This window comes from Callorhinus ursinus, unplaced genomic scaffold (genome assembly GCF_003265705.2).
Source record: "Callorhinus ursinus isolate GAN/ISIS: 27379988/994484 unplaced genomic scaffold, GSC_fseal_2.0 scaffold5, whole genome shotgun sequence".
Taxonomy (NCBI): Eukaryota; Metazoa; Chordata; class Mammalia; order Carnivora; family Otariidae; genus Callorhinus; species Callorhinus ursinus.
The window spans coordinates 7,085,532-7,107,125 of record NW_027397067.1 but is presented as its reverse complement, the minus strand read 5'-3'; the positions used below and the strand labels follow the sequence as shown (position 1 = coordinate 7,107,125).

The 21,594-nt window shown below is 42.7% G+C and overlaps 1 protein-coding gene across 3 annotated transcripts in view; it reads right to left on the bottom strand.

The window, feature by feature from the left end:
* Window positions 1–5,161: 5,161 nt before the first annotated feature.
* The window catches only part of RGS20 (regulator of G protein signaling 20), a 50,165-nt gene continuing 33,732 nt past the window's right edge, over window positions 5,162–21,594 (bottom strand). For all 3 annotated transcript variants that reach the window (XM_073892772.1, XM_073892770.1, XM_073892771.1), the window contains 4 exons: window positions 20,038–20,186; window positions 12,634–12,720; window positions 9,196–9,430; window positions 5,162–6,159 (listed from right to left, as the gene is read on the bottom strand). In XM_073892772.1, the coding sequence (XP_073748873.1) occupies window positions 5,971–6,159; window positions 9,196–9,430; window positions 12,634–12,720; window positions 20,038–20,183 (657 nt within the window). In that variant the 5' untranslated portion in view covers window positions 20,184–20,186 and the 3' untranslated portion in view covers window positions 5,162–5,970. The remainder of the gene's footprint in view (window positions 6,160–9,195; window positions 9,431–12,633; window positions 12,721–20,037; window positions 20,187–21,594) is intronic.

Sequence of the window (21,594 nt, the reverse complement as noted above, 5' to 3'; positions counted from 1 at the left end):
TAATGCCAAGGCCACAACTTCATCTTCCATGAGATTAAGTTGATATTACTCAGGAAAAATCCTGTTTGGTGACTGTTGTACTTTAGATGATTCAAAACAGAAGTTTTTGCTTATACACATGCCAGGAAAGAAAGCTTAGATGGTTTAGCTCCAAATTCAGTAACCAGTGGAGAAAAAAAAAAACCTGACTCGTCTAAGACAGTAGTAGATTTTTTATATATGAAGGCTGATTTTTATTTTTTAAAAAAATTTTTTTATGAAGGCTGATTTTTAATAAATGTTTGTCATGTTATGTTTAATAAAATCTCCAGAGCCTTTATGAGTCATGAGGGCAAAGGAGATTGGTCAAGGCTACTTTTAACTACCACCTATGAAACTGGTTTTATTACCTTTGTCTTTTAGGTCAAAATCATGAACTAAAGAAAATGATCTCCCTGGCTCTGTAATTTTCTCTGTGTCTCTGTGTGTGTACGTGCACATACTGGGCTTTCTAGTCCTCTTTCCTAGGGAATCAGCATTGCATAGTGGTTAAGAGCTGTGACACTTGGAACAAGGAACTTAACCTCTGTAAAGGGGAACACCATCCTACCTTAGAATTGTGACTAAGAAGGGCCAAACAATAATTTGTAAATACCTTGAAACAGTACCCAGCTCAGTCAATGAGGGAATTTTTTTAGGATGGCCATTTAAAAAAAATACATTTTTTCATTAAGTAGTCTGTGTGCCCAACATGGAGCTTGAACTCATGACCCCCAAGATCAGGAGTTGAATGCTCCACCAACTGAGCCAGCCAAGTGCCCCTCAAATGGCCATAATGTTAACATAAATAGGCACACATACATATCATACAATTTGTTTTTTTCCTTTAACAGTTGACCTGAGAACACTCCTTATGAGTGCGTATAGATGTATGGGATTCATTTTCACCAGAGAGCAGTCTATGCGCATGTATAACATTTCCTTTAAAGACTGTTTCCCTGTGGGTAGTTTTTTGTTTTTTTTTTTAAGATTTTATTTATTTGACAGAGAGAGACACAGCGAGAGAGGGAACACAGCAGGGGGAGTGGGAGAGGGAGAAGCAGGCTTCCCACGGAGCAGGGAGCCCGATGCGGGGCTCGATCCCAGGACCCTGGAATCATGACCTGAGCTGAAGGCAGACGCTCAATGACTGAGCCACCCAGGCGCCCCTGTAGGATAGATTCTTAAAAGTTTAGCTGGCTAGCTGATGGATATGTACATTCAGAATAATAGATATTGCCTGATAGCTTTCCAAAAAGTCAAACTAGTTTACCTGTCAACAGGATATAAAGGCCCATTTCTTGACACTTTTGCTAATACTAGATATTATCAAACCTTTTGGTTTGGGCAAATCTAGGGAGCAAATAGTAACCAGTATCTTCTCGTTTTAATTCAAGTTCGTATGATTATCTTTTTGTATTTATTATGCTCATCTTTTTTTTGTTTATAGCCAGTTGATCTTCTGTTTTTATTCTTTCCTTTTTAGTCTATAGACTTGTCTTGTTAGTTTGTAGGCATTCCTAATGCATGCTGCATAGTAATTTTTAGTGTGTTTTATAGCCTGATATTTGTGTTTTAATTCTTTTTATGTTGTCTTGTGGCACAGAATTTAATTTTTCATATAATCCAATCTATTAGTATTTTATGGTTTCTGGGTTTTATGTTTTGCTTAGGAAGACCTTTTCCATCTGAAGTTATAAAAATATTGCCTACGTTTTCTTCCAATATTCTTATAATGTTCTCTTTTATAAAAGCTTTTAAACGGTTTGGAACTTATATTTGTTTATATATCCATTTTCCCCCCCAAAAGGAGCACCATCCTTCCCAACAAATTAAGCTCTTCGAAGTTTACTTAAGAATTCTTAAAAACCTTAGAATTGCATTGAATTTGTAGGATCCTTTGGGGCTGCTTCAGGATTCTTTCATATACGTAGAAGTCACTAGTGATTTACCCACTGGACTGATATGTAGTGGCAGTGAGCTCTATAGCCACGTGGGTTGTAATGATCTCTTTCTGAGATGTGACACATTGTGAAATAAATTTTGAATGGAATTTTTGTTCCATAATTATATATTTATATAATGAGGGATGAGGTATATTTTCAATGCCTCTGGAGCTTATAGTCTAATGGGAAAGACAGGTATGTCAACATAATTTGCAAACTCAGATGATAAGTATTCTACTGGAAAATCCTGGAATACCTGAGAATGGCACCCAGTGCAATGGAAGTATGAATCAGGAGGTCAGGTAAGGTTTCTTGGAGGCAGTGATGTGTGAGGTAAATCTTAAACAGGAGTTTGCTGAGTGGAGGGTGGCATTTTAGAGAGGGGTAGGGGTAGCAGAAAGTATGAACAGTATGAGCAGTTATGAAAGGATGAATATATACTTGTCTATAAGTATATATTCTAGAGTCTAAACCCTCTGTGGGGTTGGCTAGGAAGCCAGTAGCCCAACTATATATATAGAGGCCCTTGCTTGTATCCCATACCAAGAATTTGGTATTTGTACTCTGGGCAGTCAGGAATTACTGAAGATTCTAAGGAGTGGATGGAGGGTGACGAGCAGATTTGCGCGTGAGAAACATCACCTTGTGGCATTTTGAAAGGTGGATTTGAAAGGCTGAGATGGGGGCAGGGAGACCAGTTAGGAGGCTCTTGGCAATGATACTGGCAGGTGTGAGGTAATGGGGATCAGAAGGAGAGACAACATGAGAAATATTTCAGAGTTAAGATCAGCAGGGCTTGGTGACTGTCTGCAAGGAGAAAGAAGGGAGAAGTTAGCACCTAGAGAAGAGCTTAGGCGACTGGCTGAGTAATTGGGGACTTAGGCAGGGGTGGGGCTTGAAGGGAGGGGGGCAGCAGGATGACAAGTCAGAATTTAGATGAATCTCACTCCTCTCTGGGATATGCAAGGGGAGATGTCAACCTGGCAGCTGATTATGAAAAGCGGCAGGAAGTGTACCCCAGGTCCTGATCTGGGAGCCATGAGCGTGTTGGCTCCATCCCAGGACCCCGAGATCATGACCTGAGCCAAAGGCAGCCACCCAGGCGCCCCTAAAGATTTTATTTTTAAATAATCTCTACACCCAACACGTGGCTCGAACTCACACCCCTGATATCACCAATCGCATACCCTGCTGACTGAGCCAGCCAGGTGCCCCCACATGCGTTAGTTTGAATCTGCACAGCAAGCTGGCAGTCTCTCCTTGGCTGTCCTGCCCACCGCTCCCTTTCACTGTACTCCCTGAACTTCTGCCTCCTTTGGGGGGACAAATCTGCACAGCAATGCTAGGGATAAGGTACCATTATTATCCCCGTTTGTATAGACAAGGAAACAGGCCCACGAAGACTACGTACCCACCCTCAGGCCGTGAGCAGGAGTCGGTCTGGCTCCAGAGCCCAGACACTTCGCTGCTGTGCCCCACTGGCTGGGAAGGGAGCGGAGGGAGAGGAGGAGGACCCTGAGAACAGCGAGAGCAGCACGGAAGACAAGGAAGTAGTGTTTCCGGTGAGGCAGGGTCAGTGTCAGGGAGCTGGGCCGTCAACCCTGAACACGGTATCAGGTTTGGGCTGGTGGAGACCCCGCCACGGGGGGTGGGTGCGCTGCTGAGGTTCAAGGAGCGCCTGCGGAGATGAGCAAATGGAGACGGCACTCCTGCCGAGTCTGCTGAGAGAGGAAGGGGGGTCAGCAGTTATGTGACACAGGCTTGTTTTTAGTTGGGGAACCCGAGTTTGCACGTGGTGGCATGGGAAAAACCCAAGGTGAAGTTGAAGACACGGGAACGTGGGGGTATAGAGGGAGCGGAGTTCCAGGTAAGAGCGTTTAATTGACCACTATGTGCCCCCAACCCGTTCATTTGCTGCCACATCCCCACTTTCTTACCCTAACTGAGAAGGCAAATCCTTCTAAATTTTCTTTGGAAACTCTTTGTTTCTTGGTCCATTGATGCCAGGATTTACCTTCAGCTCTTTTCATGCTAGAACTCTCCCAGCAGTCTTACTCATCTGTGTTGAAAAATCCCAAATACTCCAGCCTAAAATCTTGGCCACCCAGGTCCCTCCGTCCAACTGATGTCTTGACATCTTTTATCTGTCTTACAGACACTTCATACACTTCATGTCTGCAACTAGACTCATCTGGGGTTGCTTCAATTACAAATGCCTTCCCTACACCTCTGCTCCCCCACCCTCTGCCAAAATCTTCTGTAGCCCAAGACTTCTCTGGCTCAGTTCCTCCCTGTTACAGTACTTGCTAAGTATACTGTAGTGGCCATGAACACCTGTCATCCTTACTTAAATGTAAACCAGAGGGCAGAGTTTATAACCTCAATCACAATTATGTCCTCTGTCTAGTGAAAAATGAGCTGTAGACTATGGCATTAAAAGCACATGTAAGGGGTTGATGCCTTGAAAAGGAGGAAAGAGCACATTATTCCCTGGGACTGGACTGATGGAGGTGAGAACAGATGCCCATTCAGTCTTATTTGTAGGTTACATGGGAAGATGAAGCTGGTGGGGACCCATTTTCACCATAAAGTAGGAAGTAAGATGTTTCACTGAGAATGAGGGCAAGGGGCTTAGTCTGGGGCTTGAAGAGAGTAATGAAGTAATCATCAGGCCAGGTGAGGGTAACCAGGAGGAAAGAGCCCCCCCCCCCCAATAGGGTGAAGCCTGCCGTGGACCCCTTGCACGTAATTTCTAACCCACTACTCAAACCGTTCCAGATTTTGGATGTCTTTCCCATTCACTGCAGTGATGGGTTTCTTCAGGATGACTCAGGGATACAAACCACTAGTTTTACCTGGAAGCTGTTAAAAGTTATTTCGTTTGCCTACAGTTAAAAATAGTGGCATCTAGGGACGCCTGGGTGGCTCAGTCAGTTGGGCATCTGCCTTCAGCTCAGGTCATGATCCCGGGGTCCTGGGATCGAGTCCCACATCGGGCTCATTGCTCGCGGGGAGCCTGCTCCTCCCTCTGCCCCTGCTTGTGCTCTCTGACGAATGAATAAAATCTTAAAAAAAAAAAAATAGTGGGATCTAAAATCAGAATCCTAGTCTGGTACCTAAAATGATACCTTGCATATCTCCCTACTTACTTCATCTTATAGTCCCCAATATTTAACATGTGGAATAAAAATGGAGATAAAACTCTTGTGCTTTATTTTTTTAGACTGAAAATGCCCATATTTCTTTGAATAATAAAAATGGAAATATGCTCATTTGAAAGTTGTTATGAACGCGACTAAGTTGTGAATTAAAAATTCATTCTTTAGGTTGGCAGATTATGATAATAAAATCATGGTAACTTTTCAACAAAAGAATTTTCTAAACACTACTTTCTTACCAAACAGGTGCGACTGACCCACTTAAGAGCACAGTACTTTCATTAACCATTACAGACACACGTGCACATACATACATGGATTCTAAGATAAAAATGAAATTCCATTTTTATGAGTAGTGGTGACACATCTTTATAAAATGGGAATTTGGGTCCTGTGATGGCACTGAGAAGCAAAATACTCAAAACAGCTGGACGGAAGGAAGGAGTTGCTAAGAAACACCCGAACGCCTTTTCCTTGGGAGGAGAGTCATCCAATAACTGCACTCATGCAAAACAAAGGCGGTCCGTTTGGCTCCAGAGGATGTGTATGCCCCAGGCAGTAGTCTTCCAGAGTAACCTTTGCCATTGACAACATGCTGCGGTGACCGTAAATGTAAATATCCTATCTTTTTCTAAGACAGGCATACCCCATTTTTTTTTCAAAAGTATCACTACAGGTGGCCACGGTTTACACTGTGACTAGTCTTCTGTAAAAGCAAGCATCTGTTTATTAAAACAGCCCAAGTATTACTCTAGCAGAAGGTACTACTATCTCTAAGTTCCCTGTACTAGATGTAGTCCATCAGTTCTTTTATTATTTTATTAATAATAAATATATTTGATAACATCCTATGCTTCAACCGATTTCTCAGCTAAGGACTGAAGCAGATCTTTATAGAGGGCAGAGTTCATGAACCGGGGATAGGAGTCTCTGTGCATTAAGGTATAGATCTGGAGTTGTGCATCATCAAATATGTGTTGGGATGGCTCCACCATGTTCCTGTTGATGACTTCTCTTACTCGGGAGTCCAAGCTGACCTGTCAGTAGACACACATAAGAGTGGTATTAGACATATTTCTCTTTGGAAATCCACCCTCAGTGCACCATGGCTTGTTCTGTTTTTTAAAAATCCCAAACCAAACAAAGTCATCCAAAAATCTAAATTGCTGAAAAAGAAACTGAACACATAATGAACAGGGGGTTCTCGAATTTCAGCAGTGTCAGAAGGCCATGGAATGCCTGTTAAACAGATTGCTGGCCCCCACCTGCAGAGTTTCCTACTCGGTGGGTCTGGGGAGGGGCCTGAAAATGTGTATTTGTCACAAGTTCTAGGTAGCGCTGGTGGGGATCACACTGCTTTAAGAAAACCACAACATTATTCTCTTTCTTTAAAATGATTTTTACTGTGTCCTTTGAAGAAAAAAGTAGCATGCACAGACTTACCCCTTGCTAATTTCCTAATAGCATTAGGGCTAAACCCCGGAAGTCCCAGGCTGTAGCCAGCTAGAACACAGTCGCAGATTTCTGGGAATGAGCGTCAGGCTGGCTGGTGAGTGGATGCTAACTCAGAGCACCGTGGAAGAGTTAAGAGTACAGGGCACGTGTTTAAGTCCCAGCTATGTCACTGCTTAGTTGTGGGGCTTGGGGCAAAAAGTAAGCTGCACCCTAATGAACTCCTCCATAAAGGGGATAATGGAGATGGTAATTGGTGGGATTTAATGAGAATTAATTTAAAGTCCTTGGAGTTCATTAGGTTCCTTAAGAAGAAGTTGGCTTTTTTTCTCTGATGTTTTGCTCATCCTAGAAAAGGCTGTCTCAGACCAGAGCAAGCTCCTGGGCTCAGACTCTCCCTGTAGGATGCCAGATAAACAAGACTACAGGCTGCAGAGATGCACACACAGACATCTCTTCTGTGCGAAGAACCTTAGCCGGACCAGCTCGGCCCCAGGAGGCCATGACAGTGTCGATGCTATACAATGCACACACTCTTCTTTCGTATAAACCTGAAAATATGACTAGCTATATCAGTAAATATTGACTTCAGTGATCTATCTTTCCAGATGCATATACCCATTTTCCTCCTGGAAAGCCCCTTGTGCCCACACACAGGTAACTCAATACAGTTGACCTTGAACAACATGCATTTGTATTGCATGGGTCCACTCATAGTGGATTTTTTTTTTTTTTATAAAATCTGTAAGTGCATTTTTCTCTTATGATTTCGGAGTAACAATTCTTTCCTGTAACTTTATTGTAAGAATACAGTATAGAATACATATACAAAGCACGTGTTAATCAATTAGCTGATGTCAGGCTTCTGGTCAAGAGTAAGCTCCTTTTTTTTTTTAAGATTTTATTTATTTTTTGACAGACACAGCGAGAGAGGGAACACAAGCAGGGGGAGTGGAAGAGGGAGAAGCAGGCTTCCCACTGAGCAGGGAGCCCAATGCGGGGCTCGATCCCAGGGCCCTGGAATCACGACCTCAGCCGAAGGCAGACGCTTAACGACTGAGCCACCCAGGCGCCCTTGCAGTAAGCTCTTAGTAGTTAAGTTTTCAGGGAGTCAAAGTTATACGTAGACTATCGACTGTGTGGGGTCAGTGCCCACAACCCCGTGCTGTTCAAAGGCTAACTCTACATTCAACACAGATTGCATCTCCAGATCTCTTTCTTGTGAAGCTTGTGAAGGAAGAGAACTATTTATTTCCATCCAATTCCAAGTCCTTCTCATCCTTCCTTTTCCCTCTGGCTCTGTAGTCAGTCATAAAGTCTCGGGGACCCTGCCTCTTTAACCCCTCTCAGGTCTCTGCACCTCGTCCCTCTTCTCTGCCAAGATTGGTTCACTGGCCTCTTAACTGGTCTCCTGCCTGCTGAGTGCCCCTCCAAATCGCCCCACTGGTTGGTCAGAGGGCTCTTTCTAAAGTACAAACCCATTCTGACACTCCAACTTCAGACCTGGCACTGACTTGGCCATGCACTCAGGGTAAGTCCAAAGTTTAAACTTAGGAGGTCTTTACGATCTGCCTCCATGAATAACCCTGGTCTACCTTACTATTCCACTCAAGAATGTAAAGAATTTGGAATTCTACTTGGAATTAAAGAAGGAGCTAGGGTTGCCTGGGTGCCGCAGTCAGTTGAACTTCTGACTCTTGGTTTTGGCTCAGGTCATGATCTCAGGGTCGTGAGATCGAGCCCCGTGTCGGACTCCATGCTTAGCAGGGAGTCTGCTGGAAATTCCCTCTCTCTCTCTCTCTCCCCCCCGCTGCCCCTCCCCCACTCACTCGTACCATCTCTCTCAAATAAATAAACCTTCAAAAAATGTAAGAAAGGAGCTTGGTTTTGAGATCACCCTGACCCCATAGATTTTAGATTTGAAGGAACAAAAACTACGGGATGGAAGCTTGACTGATGTCCCCCGACAGTCTCTCTGCTCTAAGGGAAGGACACCCCAGGTAAAACCTCTGTGTTATATTAGCGAGGCTATTTCTATTCAAATAAAAATACCTGTAAAAAATAATTGGTGCTCAGAATAAAAGGATGATTTTATTTAAAGAAATGCTTACAGGGTATAATGGTTTTTGTTTTTTTAAGATTTATTCATTTATTTATTTGACACAGAGACACAGCTAGAGAGGGAACACAAGCAGGGGGAGCGGGAGAGGGAGAAGCAGGCTCCTGGCTGAGCAGGAAGCCCGATGCGGGGCTCCATCCCAGGACCCTGGGATCATGACCTGAGCCGAAGGCCGACGCTTAATGACTGAGCCACTCAGGCGCCCCGGGTATAATGTTTTTAAACGGTGTTTACAGTAAAATGCATAGACTCCCCCTTCTGGAGAATCTGGTGAAAGTCAGGAATACTTTCTCCAGAAAGAGGCACAAAAACTTTCACAGATTTCAGGGGCCACTGAGAGCCCACTTGTGGGACCACAGTCCCGGCATCTGGATACTACGAGTGCGGGTGGAGTGGTCATCTCTGTCTTGGAATAGCTGTCACTGTGCCCGGGTGACCCAACACTGACAGGGTTCACTTTACCAACAGCCTCCTGGGAGGAAGCCCCTTGCAGGGTACGTACCTCTTTAGGAGAAAGAATAGAAATGTAGTCTTCATAGATTATCCTTGCTTTCTCTTCAATGATGGTTTTATTAGCTTCTTTTTTCAGTTCCTCACATGCCATCCAGAAAAGCATATTTTCTTCACTGAATTCTGTCCGGAGGAATTCCCGGAAAGCATTCCTTCCCGCTGGAGTGAGCATTACCTTGTCGAAGGACTGAGCCCAGGCATTGACCTCCTCCAGAGTGGGACTTGGGCTGAGTGGAGACAGAAAGGAAGGGGCCAGAGGGAGCTAGGTTATTGGTAATTACTTTGCATTTCCTCACTAGAAACAAACCCTTTTCCCTTCTGAGGATGAAAATGTGCACCTCGGCCCTTTTAGGAAGGGAGAGGGCTGTGCCCGTTTCCATTGGCCTTTGGCAAAAACACACAAGTGCGATCCCTTCAGGTTGTTCAGCTGGAGTGCATGGCTGCTGGCCAAATGCTCGCAGGCTGATCTCTAGAAGAACTGCCAAGAGCGTACTTGTTCACATCTCGATGAGTCCTGGCAAAGCTTTATAACTGTAACAGTGAAGAAAAATCCTAGAAGCAACTGACCAAGACTTCCCAGTCACTGTGACAGAAGTACGTCAGACCTCAGCACACCACCTTGCAGAGCAGCCATGCGGCTGTGGAAAGATTACGTTATATAACTGCAAGCTATAAAGGGTGACAACAAACACACATTATAGTTCAGCACTCACCGTGAGAACCGGCTGGTTACCACCAGCTGTGCCTACCGTGGTCCCATGGCCGCACCCTGCTCTCCTGACTCCCCCACCCTGAGGCACTGCTCGGCTTGACTTTGGACTCACCCTGGTTTAGTTTATTTTTACTTATATTTTAATTATATTGAGGTCAGAAAGCTTCGTCTGTCCAACAATGATCCCTATTAAATAATTTCTTTCCCCCTACCTTTCTTTTCATTGTTTTTATGTAGGTAGGTATCCCTGAAGAGTATCTATCCTTCAGTGGTTTTTTTTTCCTTCACTTTATAAAAATGGCTGACTCCATGTTGTCTTCTGCCACTTGCTTTCATCACCCAACACTAAGTGTCTAAGAGCCCACGTGGCTGTATGTGGCCAGAGTTTCTGAGCACGCAGGATTTATCTCCAACTTTCCATTCTTGTACTATCCTCATCTGGTTTTGGTATCCCTGTTGAACTGATTTCTTAGACATTTGGGTAGTTATACACGACCTGTATAACCTTGGAATGATTAATTCCAGAACTGCTTTGTGGAACCAATCTGCAAAACCCACTGGATCTAGTGTTTATTTTATAGGAGGGTATTGTGAGTTGAATAATGTCCCCTAAAAAAGATATGCTGATGTCCTAACTCTAGTACCTCAGAATGTGACTAGATTTGGAAATAGAGTCTTTGTAGATTTAACTAAATTAAGATGAGGTGATTAAGATGAGCCCTCATCCAGTAGGACTGATACTCTCCTTTTTTAAAAGATTTTATTTATTTATTTGACACAGAGAGATAGTGAGAGAGGGAACACAAGCAGGGGGAGTGGGAGAGGGACAGACTCCCCGCTGAGCAGGGAGCCCGATGTGGGGCTCTATCCCAGGACCATGAGATCATGACTTGAGCGGAAGGCAGCCACTCAACCGACTGAGCCACCCAGGCACCCCTAGGACTGATATTCTTATACAAGAGGAATCTGGGGGCACCTGGGTGGCTCAGTCGGTTAAGCGTCTGCCTTGGGCTCAGGTCATGATCCCGGGGTGCCCAAGGTCCCACTGGCAGGATGGTTAGAGTCAGGCCTCAATGAGGCATTCTGGTTTCAGATATTAGAGCCTCAAAGCTTTAGTACAGAATACAACATACCGGAATATATAAGATAAAAGCCATTTTTAAAAATAATTATTTTTTTCAGTAATCTCCACACCCAACATGGGGCTTGAACTCACAACCCTGAGATCAAGAGTTGCATGCTCTTCCAACTGAGCCAGCCAGGTGCCTCAAGATAAAAGCTATTTAAAAATTTTTTAAAATTTTTTATTTATTTGAGATTTATTTATTTATCTGAGAGAGAGAGAGTTGGGGGAGGAGCAGAGGGAGAAGCAGACTCCCCACCATGACCTGAGCCTAAGGCAGATGCTTAACCCACTGAGCCACCTAGATGCCCCTTGATAAAGGCTATTTTTAAACAAGCTCATAAATTGTGGAAGATTTTTAAAAAGTTTTTGCTTATTTTTTTTTAGAAATCTCTACACCCAACACGGGGCTTGAACTCATGACCCTGAGGATCAAGAGTCTCATGCTCCTCCAATGGAGTATGCCAGGCGCCCCAAATTGTGGAAGATTTTAATATGTTTCCCAGACTTTGAAAAATCTTGGTAAGGATAAATAAGATAAAGAATGAAAAAGAAACTCTTAAGGGCGCCTGGGTGGCTCAGTTGGTTAAGCGACTGCCTTCGGCTCAGGTCATGATCCTGGAGTCTCAGGATCGAGTCCCACATCCGGCTCCCTGCTCAGCAGGGAGTCTGCTTCTCCCTCTGACCCTCGCCCCTCTCATGCTCTCTCTCTCATTCTCTCTCTCTCTCGAATAAATAAAATCTTAAAAAAAAAAACATTAAGTAGCCTTTTAGGCTACTTGTTTTTTTCCCTTCAAAAATTAGCAATTTAATACTAGGCCTATTTGAACAATGTTTTTAGGATATTTGTCCAGTATCTGTAATTATATAGGTATAATACCAAGAAAAGGTATTAGAATAGGTAAGCCAACTGATAATGCAGGAACAAAAAGATAATTTTAAAATCTGACATTATGGGGTGCCTGGGTGGCTCAGATGGTTAAGCGTCTGCCTCCGGCTCAGGTCATGATCTCAGGGTCCTGGGATCGAGTCCCACATTGGGCTCCTTGCTCAGCGGGGAGCCTGTTAAAGCAAGGAGCCTGCTTCTCCCTCTGCCTGCCACTCCCCCTGCTTGTACTCTCCCTCTCTCTCTGGCAAATAAATAAATAAAATCTTTAAAAAAAATCTGACATTATGGAAAGTAATTTGTGTTTTCTTCCCAACTTTTTTTTCCCCAAAATACTTAAATTAAGACAATACATTAGCTAAAGTATATAGTTAAGAAAAAAATGTACTTTTAAAACTTTCTGAAAACCAAACATGTATGTTTCATTATGGTCTTTTATTTTAAAAAAGTCTATCATATGAAAATAGGATAATGCCATATTTTGTCAGGAAGCCTCAATTTGTATTTGTGATTAGCAGGGATGAAATTAATAATGAAACTAATTTTTCTCCCTGTCACACAATGAACTCTACAGAGTGGAAAGGGGGTGCCACATTATTATTTGATATTAAACTGCAGTTAGAGAAACTGTGTTACAATGATGAAAAATCAAAACAATAAGGCTGGCATTTCTGTCTAAAAATTTAGTGAGCTAAACAACGAGATTCACCTTTCTTCACAGGTTGGAAGGTCTTCTCGTGTGAGTTCATGGGAGGGCCTCCTGGGTCTCTGTTCTTCTTGGTTTCTAACAGTAAGACTGCATGAAACAAGACATTTACATGTCAGTTGAGATCATTCTGCATCAAGGAATATTTTAAAGGGAACTCCAGATTACCAAGTAGAATTTCTTTCCTTTCTTGAAAAAAAATTGACCCTGACTGGTTTTCTTAAAAAAACCAAAATTAGGGCTCCTGGGTGGCTCAGTCAGTTAAGCGTCTGCCTTCAGCTCAGCTCATGATCTCGGGGTCCTGGGATGGAGCCCCGCTGGGCTGTCTACTCAGTAGGGAGTCTGCTTCTCCCTCTCTCTCTGCCCTCAACTCTTGCTCACTCACTCTCAAATAAATAATCTTAAAAAAAAAAAGAAAACCAAAAGTATGATGCTAAAATATTAGCAAAATAAATTATAATACTGTGGTCTACACTAGTTGAGAGTTTACATTTAGATTAATAGCTTTTTAAAGATTTTACTTATTTGACAGAGAGAGCAAGAGAGCACAAGCAGGGGGAGCAGCAGGCAGAGGGAAAAGCAGGCTCCCCCCTGAGGAGACAGCCCGATGCTGGGATCGAGCCAAGGACCCTGGGATCATGACCTGAGCTGAAGGCAGACGCTTAACTGTCTGAGCCACCCAGGTGCCCCTGGGTTATTTGCACTTTTGGCTGTTATAAATAATTCTGCAGTGCATGTTCATGTACAAGTTTTTTCTGTGGATGTTTGTTTTTATTTCTCTTGGGTAGACACTTAGGAGTGGAAATGCTTTCCTATGGTAACTCTATTTTTAGCATTTTGAGGAAGTCGCAAACTGTGCTCCAAAGCAGCCGCGCCGTTTTATATTCCTAACCAGCAGTGCCGGAGGGACTCGGTTTCTCCACATCCTTGCCGACGCTTGTTAATGTCTCTCTTTTTTATTCTCACTGTCTCGGGGTAGGAGGTAGTACCTCACTGTGGTTTTGACTTGCATTTTGCTAATGGCTAATGAGATGGAGTATTTTTTCATGTATTAGCTCTTTCTATGTCTTCTTTGGAGACCTGTCTACTCAGATCTTTTGCCTACTTTTATTTATTTATTTATTTATTTATTTATTTATTTATTTATTTATTTAACGATTTTATTTATTTGACAGAGAGAGTGAGCACAAGCACAAGCAGTGGGAGTGGTAGGCAGAGTGAAGGAGAAGCAGGCTCCGTGGGACTGTGACCTGAGCCGAAGGCAGATGCGTAACCGACACAGCCACCCAGGTGCCCCCCTACTTTTACTTTTTAATTTGATTTTTATTTAAATGTCTTTTTAAAATTTTTAAAAAAGATTTTATTTATTTGAGAGAGAGAGAGAGAGAGACAGAGAGAGACAGAGATAGCAAGAGGGAGGAGGGAGAAGCAGGCTCTCCACAGAGCAGAGAGCCCGATGCGGGGACTCGATCCCAGGACCCCGGGATCATGACCTGAGCCAAAGACAGACGCCTAACGACTGAGCCACCCAGGCGCCCCTAAATGTGTGTGTATGTGTGTGTTTTAAAGATATATCTATTTATTTTAGAGAGAGTGAGCGGGGTGGGCAGAGGGAGAGGGAGAGAGGATCTTAAGCAGACTCCCTGCTGAGCGCAGAGTCCAACTTGGGGCTCGATCTCACAACCCTGAGATCATGACCTGAGCCGAAATCAAGAGTTGGATCCTCCACTGACTGAGCCATCCAGGCGTCCCTCTTTTGTCTACTTATAAATTGGTTCGTCTTTTTATTTTTGAGTTGTAAGGGTTCTTTATATTCTTTTTTTTTTTAAAGGTTTTATTTTATTTGACAGAGAGAGACAGCGAGAGAGGGAACACAAGCAGGGGGAGTGGGAGAGGGAGAAGCAGGCTTCCCGCGGAGCAGGGAGCCCGATGTGGGGCTCAATCCCAGGACCCTGGGATCATGACCTGAGCCGAAGGCAGACACTTAACGACTGAGCCACCCAGGCGCCTGAGTTCTTTATATTCTGAAGGCTATTCTTTTTTTACACCAATTCTGTATCTTTCTTCCTTTTGAATTATTTTGTGTTTGCATTAATTTAGCAACCATTCTCTTAGGATTTCCAGGTATAATCTCGTATCTTCTGCAGATAGGGAGAGTCTTAACACTTCTCTTCTGATTCTTAGGCCTCACATTGTTTTCTCTTGTCCAGCTGCATCAACTGATAGCTAAAATACAATGTTAGACAGTAGGGGAAAGCATAGACATCCTTGCCTTGTTCTTGCTTTCAGGAGGAATGCTTTTAGTTCCCCACTGATTTCAAAATGGACTTTTTATATTGGTTATTTGAGTTTGCTTTATCTGACTATTGCTCCTGTACTCTTCTATTTCTTTTATTATAGCTTTCCTCTCCACTCTTTCCACCATTTTAGAAGAGTAATTCAGCCTAGTTTTAGCACGTTTGCTTTATGGATTTTCAGTAATTGTGCGTGTGTGTGTGCAGCTCTGTTTCTCCTTAATGCAAAGTCATTAGAAATGCAAGAACTCTTCTGACTTGTTGCTTTCATGATGCCAGTTTCAGTAAATAATGGTTTCTTGAAACAAAAATAACTTAAGAGGCATCTGGAGGGTGTTCTCGCTGCAGGAGCATTAATACTGCCTGACTTCTCAGGCTTCTTTTGTAAGCAGAAAACATCAGTACACAATGGGTATGAAAAATCAAAGAGAAAAAGAAAGGATGAATTTGACACAAGATTCTAAGAGAACTGGAAATTACATTGTGAATTAAATAATACAATCTTTATTTAAGCTTTGACATTTTTTCCATGTCTTATTTTTTAAAAGAATATTTCTCAATGAGGTAATGTGTTCTTAAAAAAAGCAAAAAATATATTTTGTGTCAATTTTTTAACCTGAGTGTCTTGTTATTGTTACAGTAGAAGAAAAGGCTGCTGGAAGCTAAAATAGTTGCTCACCATGTTTAAGAGCTAGTCAGTAAAAGGAGCCCCATAGTTAGATATATTTTGGTAAATTTCTGAGCTACAAAGAGGAAAAAATTCTTCAATCTCTAGAAAGGAAAAAAAGTTTATTTTTAAGAAATTCAGCATCAGCATGACTTCTTTGATAAAACAAAATGCCAGAAGGCCATGAAGCAGAATTTTAAGAAAGATAATACAAGGGCTTAAAAAACATATTTCCTTTTTCTTTTCTTAAAAATTGCCTCTACTATGTATTATCAATGCGGGTAAGTCTCAAAAGCATGCTGAGAAAAAAAAAATCAAGGAGGTTATACATTGAAACAGTTAAAAGTTTGCTGTGTGCCTTTTTTTAAAGATTTTATTTATTCATGAGAAACAGAGAGAGAGACAGAAAGAGGCAGAGGGAGAAGCAGGCTCCCTAGGGAGCCCAAGTGAGACTCAATCCCAGGACTCTGGGATGATGACCTGAGCTGAAAGCAGACGCCTAACCGACGGAAGCACCCAGGTGCCGTGTACCTTTTTTTTTTTTTTTAAAGATCTTATTTACTTTTTTATTTGAGAGAGAGGGCGGGGATGGGGAGAGGGGAGAGAGAATTCCAAGCGGACTCCACACTGAGCATGGAGCCCAACTCGGAGCTCGATCCCACAATCCTGAGATCATGACCGGAACCCAAATCAACAGTTGGATGCTTAACCAACTGAGCCACCCAGGTGCCCCACAATTTTTTTCCCCTCCAGTACATGCATTTAAGTGCTGTATGGTATTGCATTGTATAACTACACTGCAATATATTTATCCATTCTCTGTTCATGAACTTTAGAGATATTTTCCATTTTTCTCAATCAGATTAATGCTTCAGTGAATCCTCTCATACAGGTCTCCTTTTGCCTATGTGCAAGAGGTTTTTTTTAGGGTACAGTATTGTATTTAGAAGGCTATATATTTAGCTTTCACATATCCGATCCTTGTTGGTAGAAGCACAAGTGGATTATGTTTTGTTTCATTTGTTTATTTTTCTTTTGGTTATTATATTCTTGTAAGTTCTTTCTTTATATGTTCTAGGTTTATGTTCTTTGTTTGTTAAATGCCTTGTAATTATCTTCTCCCAGTATGTTCTATCTGTTCATTTTACTTCTGATCTTTTGTTAAACACATTTTTAAAAGTTTTATTCAGATATAATTTGCACACCATAAACTCACAATTTAATTGGTGCAAGTCAATGGTTTTAGTTTATTCATACAATTGTGCAACCATCACCATGATTTTAGAACAGTTTATCACTGCAAAATGAAACTGTACACATCAGCACCCATCCCCTAGGCCTAGGGAACTGCTCTACTTTCTGTCTCTGTGACTGTGAATTTATCTGTTCTAGACATTTCACATAAATGGAATCATACAGTATATATTCTTTGGTGTCTGTCTCCTTTCACTTAGCATCATCTTTTCAAAGTTCATCCATGTTTTAGCAGTTTCAATACTTCACACTTTTTATGGTCAAATCATTTTCCACTGTATGGATATACCACATTTTGTTCATCCATTCATCAGTTGATAGACATTTGGGTTGCTTCTACTTTTTGGCTAGTATTAATCACACTGCTATAAATATTCATGGATAAGTCTTTGTGTAGAATATGTTTCTATTTCTCTTGTTAGACACATTTTTATATTTTAATGTAGTCAGATTTATGAATCTTTTTAAAAAGTAGTTCTTCCCAATACCAAGATCAGAAAGATATAGTCTGTATTTTATTCTTGGCTACCCACATTTAGGGCTTTAAACCATCTGGAATTGATCTTGTTTTCTTTAAGGGAGAGATTGGGTTTTGCATGAGCTGCAATATAGGAATAGAAGTATTTTTGTGGATTTGGATACCAGGTAGGGTGACCAACTTTCTTGGTTTGCCTGGGACTCATGGGTTTTCTGGGGCATAGGACTTTTCAGTGCTAAAACCAAGATAGTCCCAGGAAGCTGGGATGAGCTGGTCACCCTAATACCAGGTATCTTGGTATTTATAAAATAGTTCATTCTCTCTTTTGTTGAAATCACCTTTGTCCTATGTTGATAGTTCTCTATATTTTTTTTTTTTTAGTTCTCTATATTTCTTTTACTGTCTTCCATCAATGTGGAAACTGTTATACTTCTGACTAATCAAGAATACCATTAATTTGGAAAGAAAATGTAATTTTTTTCCCTAAAGAAGTCTGAAGTTACCTGTCTACCATGAACATGAGATTATTTTCTTACAATGTTGGATTCTTTTTAAAATTAAATATGATGTTTTATAGCTATATTTGATCAGTTTTGCGTCCATGATTGTTACTTGTTTCCCATGACATGTCCTCTGGGTTCACTTTTTCTTCCTGAAGTATACCCTTTCTTGTTCTTTTAGGGTAGGTCTGAAGACAGTTAGCTCTCTTGGCCTTTGTATGTCTGAAAATGTCTTGTTTTACCCCCAACTCTTGAATTATAGTTTGACTAAGTTTTCCATTACTTTTCTCCAGTTCTTTGAAGACATTGCTCCATTGTATTCTTTTAATTGAAGCATAATGAACATACAGTGTTATATGAATTTCAGTGTACAATATAACAATTCAACATTGTTTCTCATTGCTCTATTGTCTGTTAAGTACACACAAAATATGTGCTGCAGGAGTGTTGGCTATGATGATGATTATGTCTAAGCACAGCTCCGTAATTTATTCACCCTAGTTGGGTGCCAGTAGAAGGAGCCTGCTCTGGAAACAGCAGGCCACCATCTGCTATGCTTACACCATCGGTGGAGCACATTGTTCAGGCCACGATCTCGGCCTCCTGTGTCCCTCTGAGGCAGCAGAGAAGGGAGGGTGACAGGGTCAACAGGAGTCTCCCCACACCAGGATATCTCTGCCCATCTCTCACACAATCACCTCTAATTACCTCACTGAAACTGATTAGCAGAGTGAAGGACTGGAAGAGGGGCTGAAATGAAACCCCGTCATTACTAGTGGGTATCCTCCCGGTCTAGGGAGGGTCCTGGACACGCACGTGTGTACAGTGTGCAAACACGGGCCTCTCCTCCGGATTCCTGCCGAGTCCTTTAGATGCCTACTCGGGGCTGAAGCCCTGCTGGAGTGCCAGACCGCTTGGCTCCTGCCAGCCCCATGTCCCTCATATTCCCACTTGCCATCTGGGGTTTTGCTCTGAACAGGCCAAGCACCCACCATCATGATTCCATCAGGCCTCAGAGTGTGGTACTGCTGGGTCCCATCTACTGGATGGGAACTTCTTGGAAGTTAACACTAGCTCAAATCAAGCAAGAGACCAAATTTTCCTGGACATTTAATGTCAGCCTCCACCTGCTTCGCCCCAATTATAACAGTCCTGTCACTGTTTTTGATAGCTGTACTATCACTTGGTCAACTTCTCTTCTGGGGAGTGAGGTCTTGGTCCAACTTGTGGTCAAGACCACATAAACATACAATATTTTAGTTGCCTGAAGTTAGGCACACATTTGGTGGGCATAAGCACTTCTTGTAGCCAAGATTTCAGAAATGCCACCTAACGTTTCTATGATTTCTAGATATAAACTCTATACATTCCTCCAGACCTTTGACAATGACTCAAATGGTCAAGGATATTTTCCATTCAAGTTGTGTATCTCTCTTTTGAAGCAAAGACTGTGTATCTTACTGTACACCAGTAAGTTAGCCTATATTTTTATATTCTTCTGGTAAGCATTTATTTTGACATTTCTCTTTTTGAAAACATGAAATTCATGAAAGAAAAGCAGAAGATAAAATCCAGGTGCCCTCTACTTAACCTTAACCTTTAAGACCCACCTTAAATTCTAACTCCTCTACAAAGCCTTTATTACCAAGTACACTGCCTTGAGTTCACTCCTTTCTAACCATCTAGTTATTGTTTCTGCCCAAATATTAATATTTGATCACCAGTGGCCTTAGACTATTCTTTAGTTGTTTAACACACTAACCTGATTTCAGGGATTTGAATAGAAATCCCTTGAGCTGGAATACAGAGCCCCTTCGTGTGTGTGTGTGTGTGTGTGTGTGTGTGTGTGTGTGTTTGTTGTTGTCCTTCACAGATCCCAAATCAGTGTCAGGCATATAGTAGTTGTTTAAAAATATGTATGGGGGCACCTGGGTGGCTCAGTCAGTTAAGTGTCCAACTCAAGCTTTCAGCTCAGGTCATGATTTCAGGGTCGTGAGTTTGAGCCCCACATTGGGATCCACACTTAGCATGGAGTCTGCTTGAGATTCTCTCTCCCTCTCCCTCTGCTCCTCCCACTCGTGCTCTCTCCCTCTCTCAAATAAATATTTAAAAAAAAGAACCAAAAATGCCTCGAGAGTTAATCATAAGCTGGCACTACTCAGGGACACCGTTTGCCCGTCAGGAGGGCATGACGGGGAAAAGGCCCGACCTTACCAGGAACAGCTGCAGCAGCAGCACCAGCAGAAGCAGCAGGTGTTGGACCCGCGGTCCCCCGCCCCGGGCTGGCCTGGCGTGGAGCTCGTGGTCTCCTGGGCTGCAGGCATCTGCCGTTTCCGCATCTCCGTCCGCTCAGATCTCATGGGCTGCAACCGTGCAAGCAAAAGGGGGCCAGTTACCACCACACAAGGCCAGAGAGTCAGTTGTCTGGATCGCTGAACAGGCATAATTATGACTCTTTCCAGGTCATTTCTGAGAATTCTGGCAAAATTTGGTGCTTATCATCCATTTCTAGAGCCAACATTTCCTGTTTAGCATCTGCCAATCACTGAATAAAAGGACGAATGGCGGGGTCCCTGCTCTAAGGTGCTTGCAGGTCAGGAGAGGACTCAGACAAACACTGACATCACCTACGGAAGGCCATGGCAGTGGCAGCTACAATGAGGGCATTTTGCAGCCCTGATGTCCCCTGTGGGGTGAACTGCCAGGGAACAGTCCCAGGTGACAGCTGAGTTAGGGATGCCCACAAGGCATGACTGTGTGAGCACTTGGGCCAGAGCACTCATGTGGGAGGAAGCCAGGTCAAGATGGCAGGCATGCTAACAAGGCAGTAAGAGGAAACGTCCCAAGAGGGAGGACGGAAGTCCTGGGAGGCCGTCAGGTTCTGAGACCCCACTGACTGACAGGTCCAAGCCTTAACTAGCTGTGAAACCTTGAAGAAGTTAGGCTGCTCCAATATGTGCAAAGCACCCAGATCCCCACCTGCTACTTAGTGTTGCTCAATTATTCCCAGGAAGCAAGGGAGGGCTGGGGACCCTGGCCTGCTCTGATCTGTCCTGCCATCTGCAGGGACAGTCCCCCGGCCTGTCCCAGTGGACCACAAGCCATTGCAAACAAGGTCTACGCTCTTCAACCTCCCCTTTTTCTGCGGACCATGAGAATGGCTGAAGGAGAGAAGCATAAAAGCAACGTAAGAACGAGAAATTGCCGAGTGCACTTTTCTGTTTGATGCTGTCATTCAAATGTTGGTGAAGTAAAAGCAAAAAATACCAAAGCTTACATTAAAGAACCTTAAATAGGACTTTGGGATTGAATTCTGGATGTGTTCTTCTATTCCAGCAGTAGATTTATCTCTTCCTACTATTACTAATTCTTATATTCTACTGGACTTTTTTTTTTAAGAGTTTATTTGTCAGAGAGAGAGAGAGAGAGAGAGAGAGCACGAGTGGCGGGGAGGGGGGAGCGGCAGGCAGAGGGAGAAGCAGGCTCCTCGCTGAGCAGGGAGCCCGATGTGGGAGTTGATCCCAGGACCCTAGGATCATGACCTGAGCCGAAGGCAGACACATAACTGACTGAGCCACTCAGGTGCCCCTGGAATTTGTTTTAATGATTATAGTTTTAGTATATGTTTTTATATTGGGTAGGTGAAGTTCTCTTCACAAATTTAAAAAAAATTGTTTTTGGTTGTTCATGTCTGTTTTCTCCTCCAGTTAAATTTTGGAATCAGTTTTTCTAGGTCCAGAAATACTATGTTGGGATTTTGAGTAGGACTAC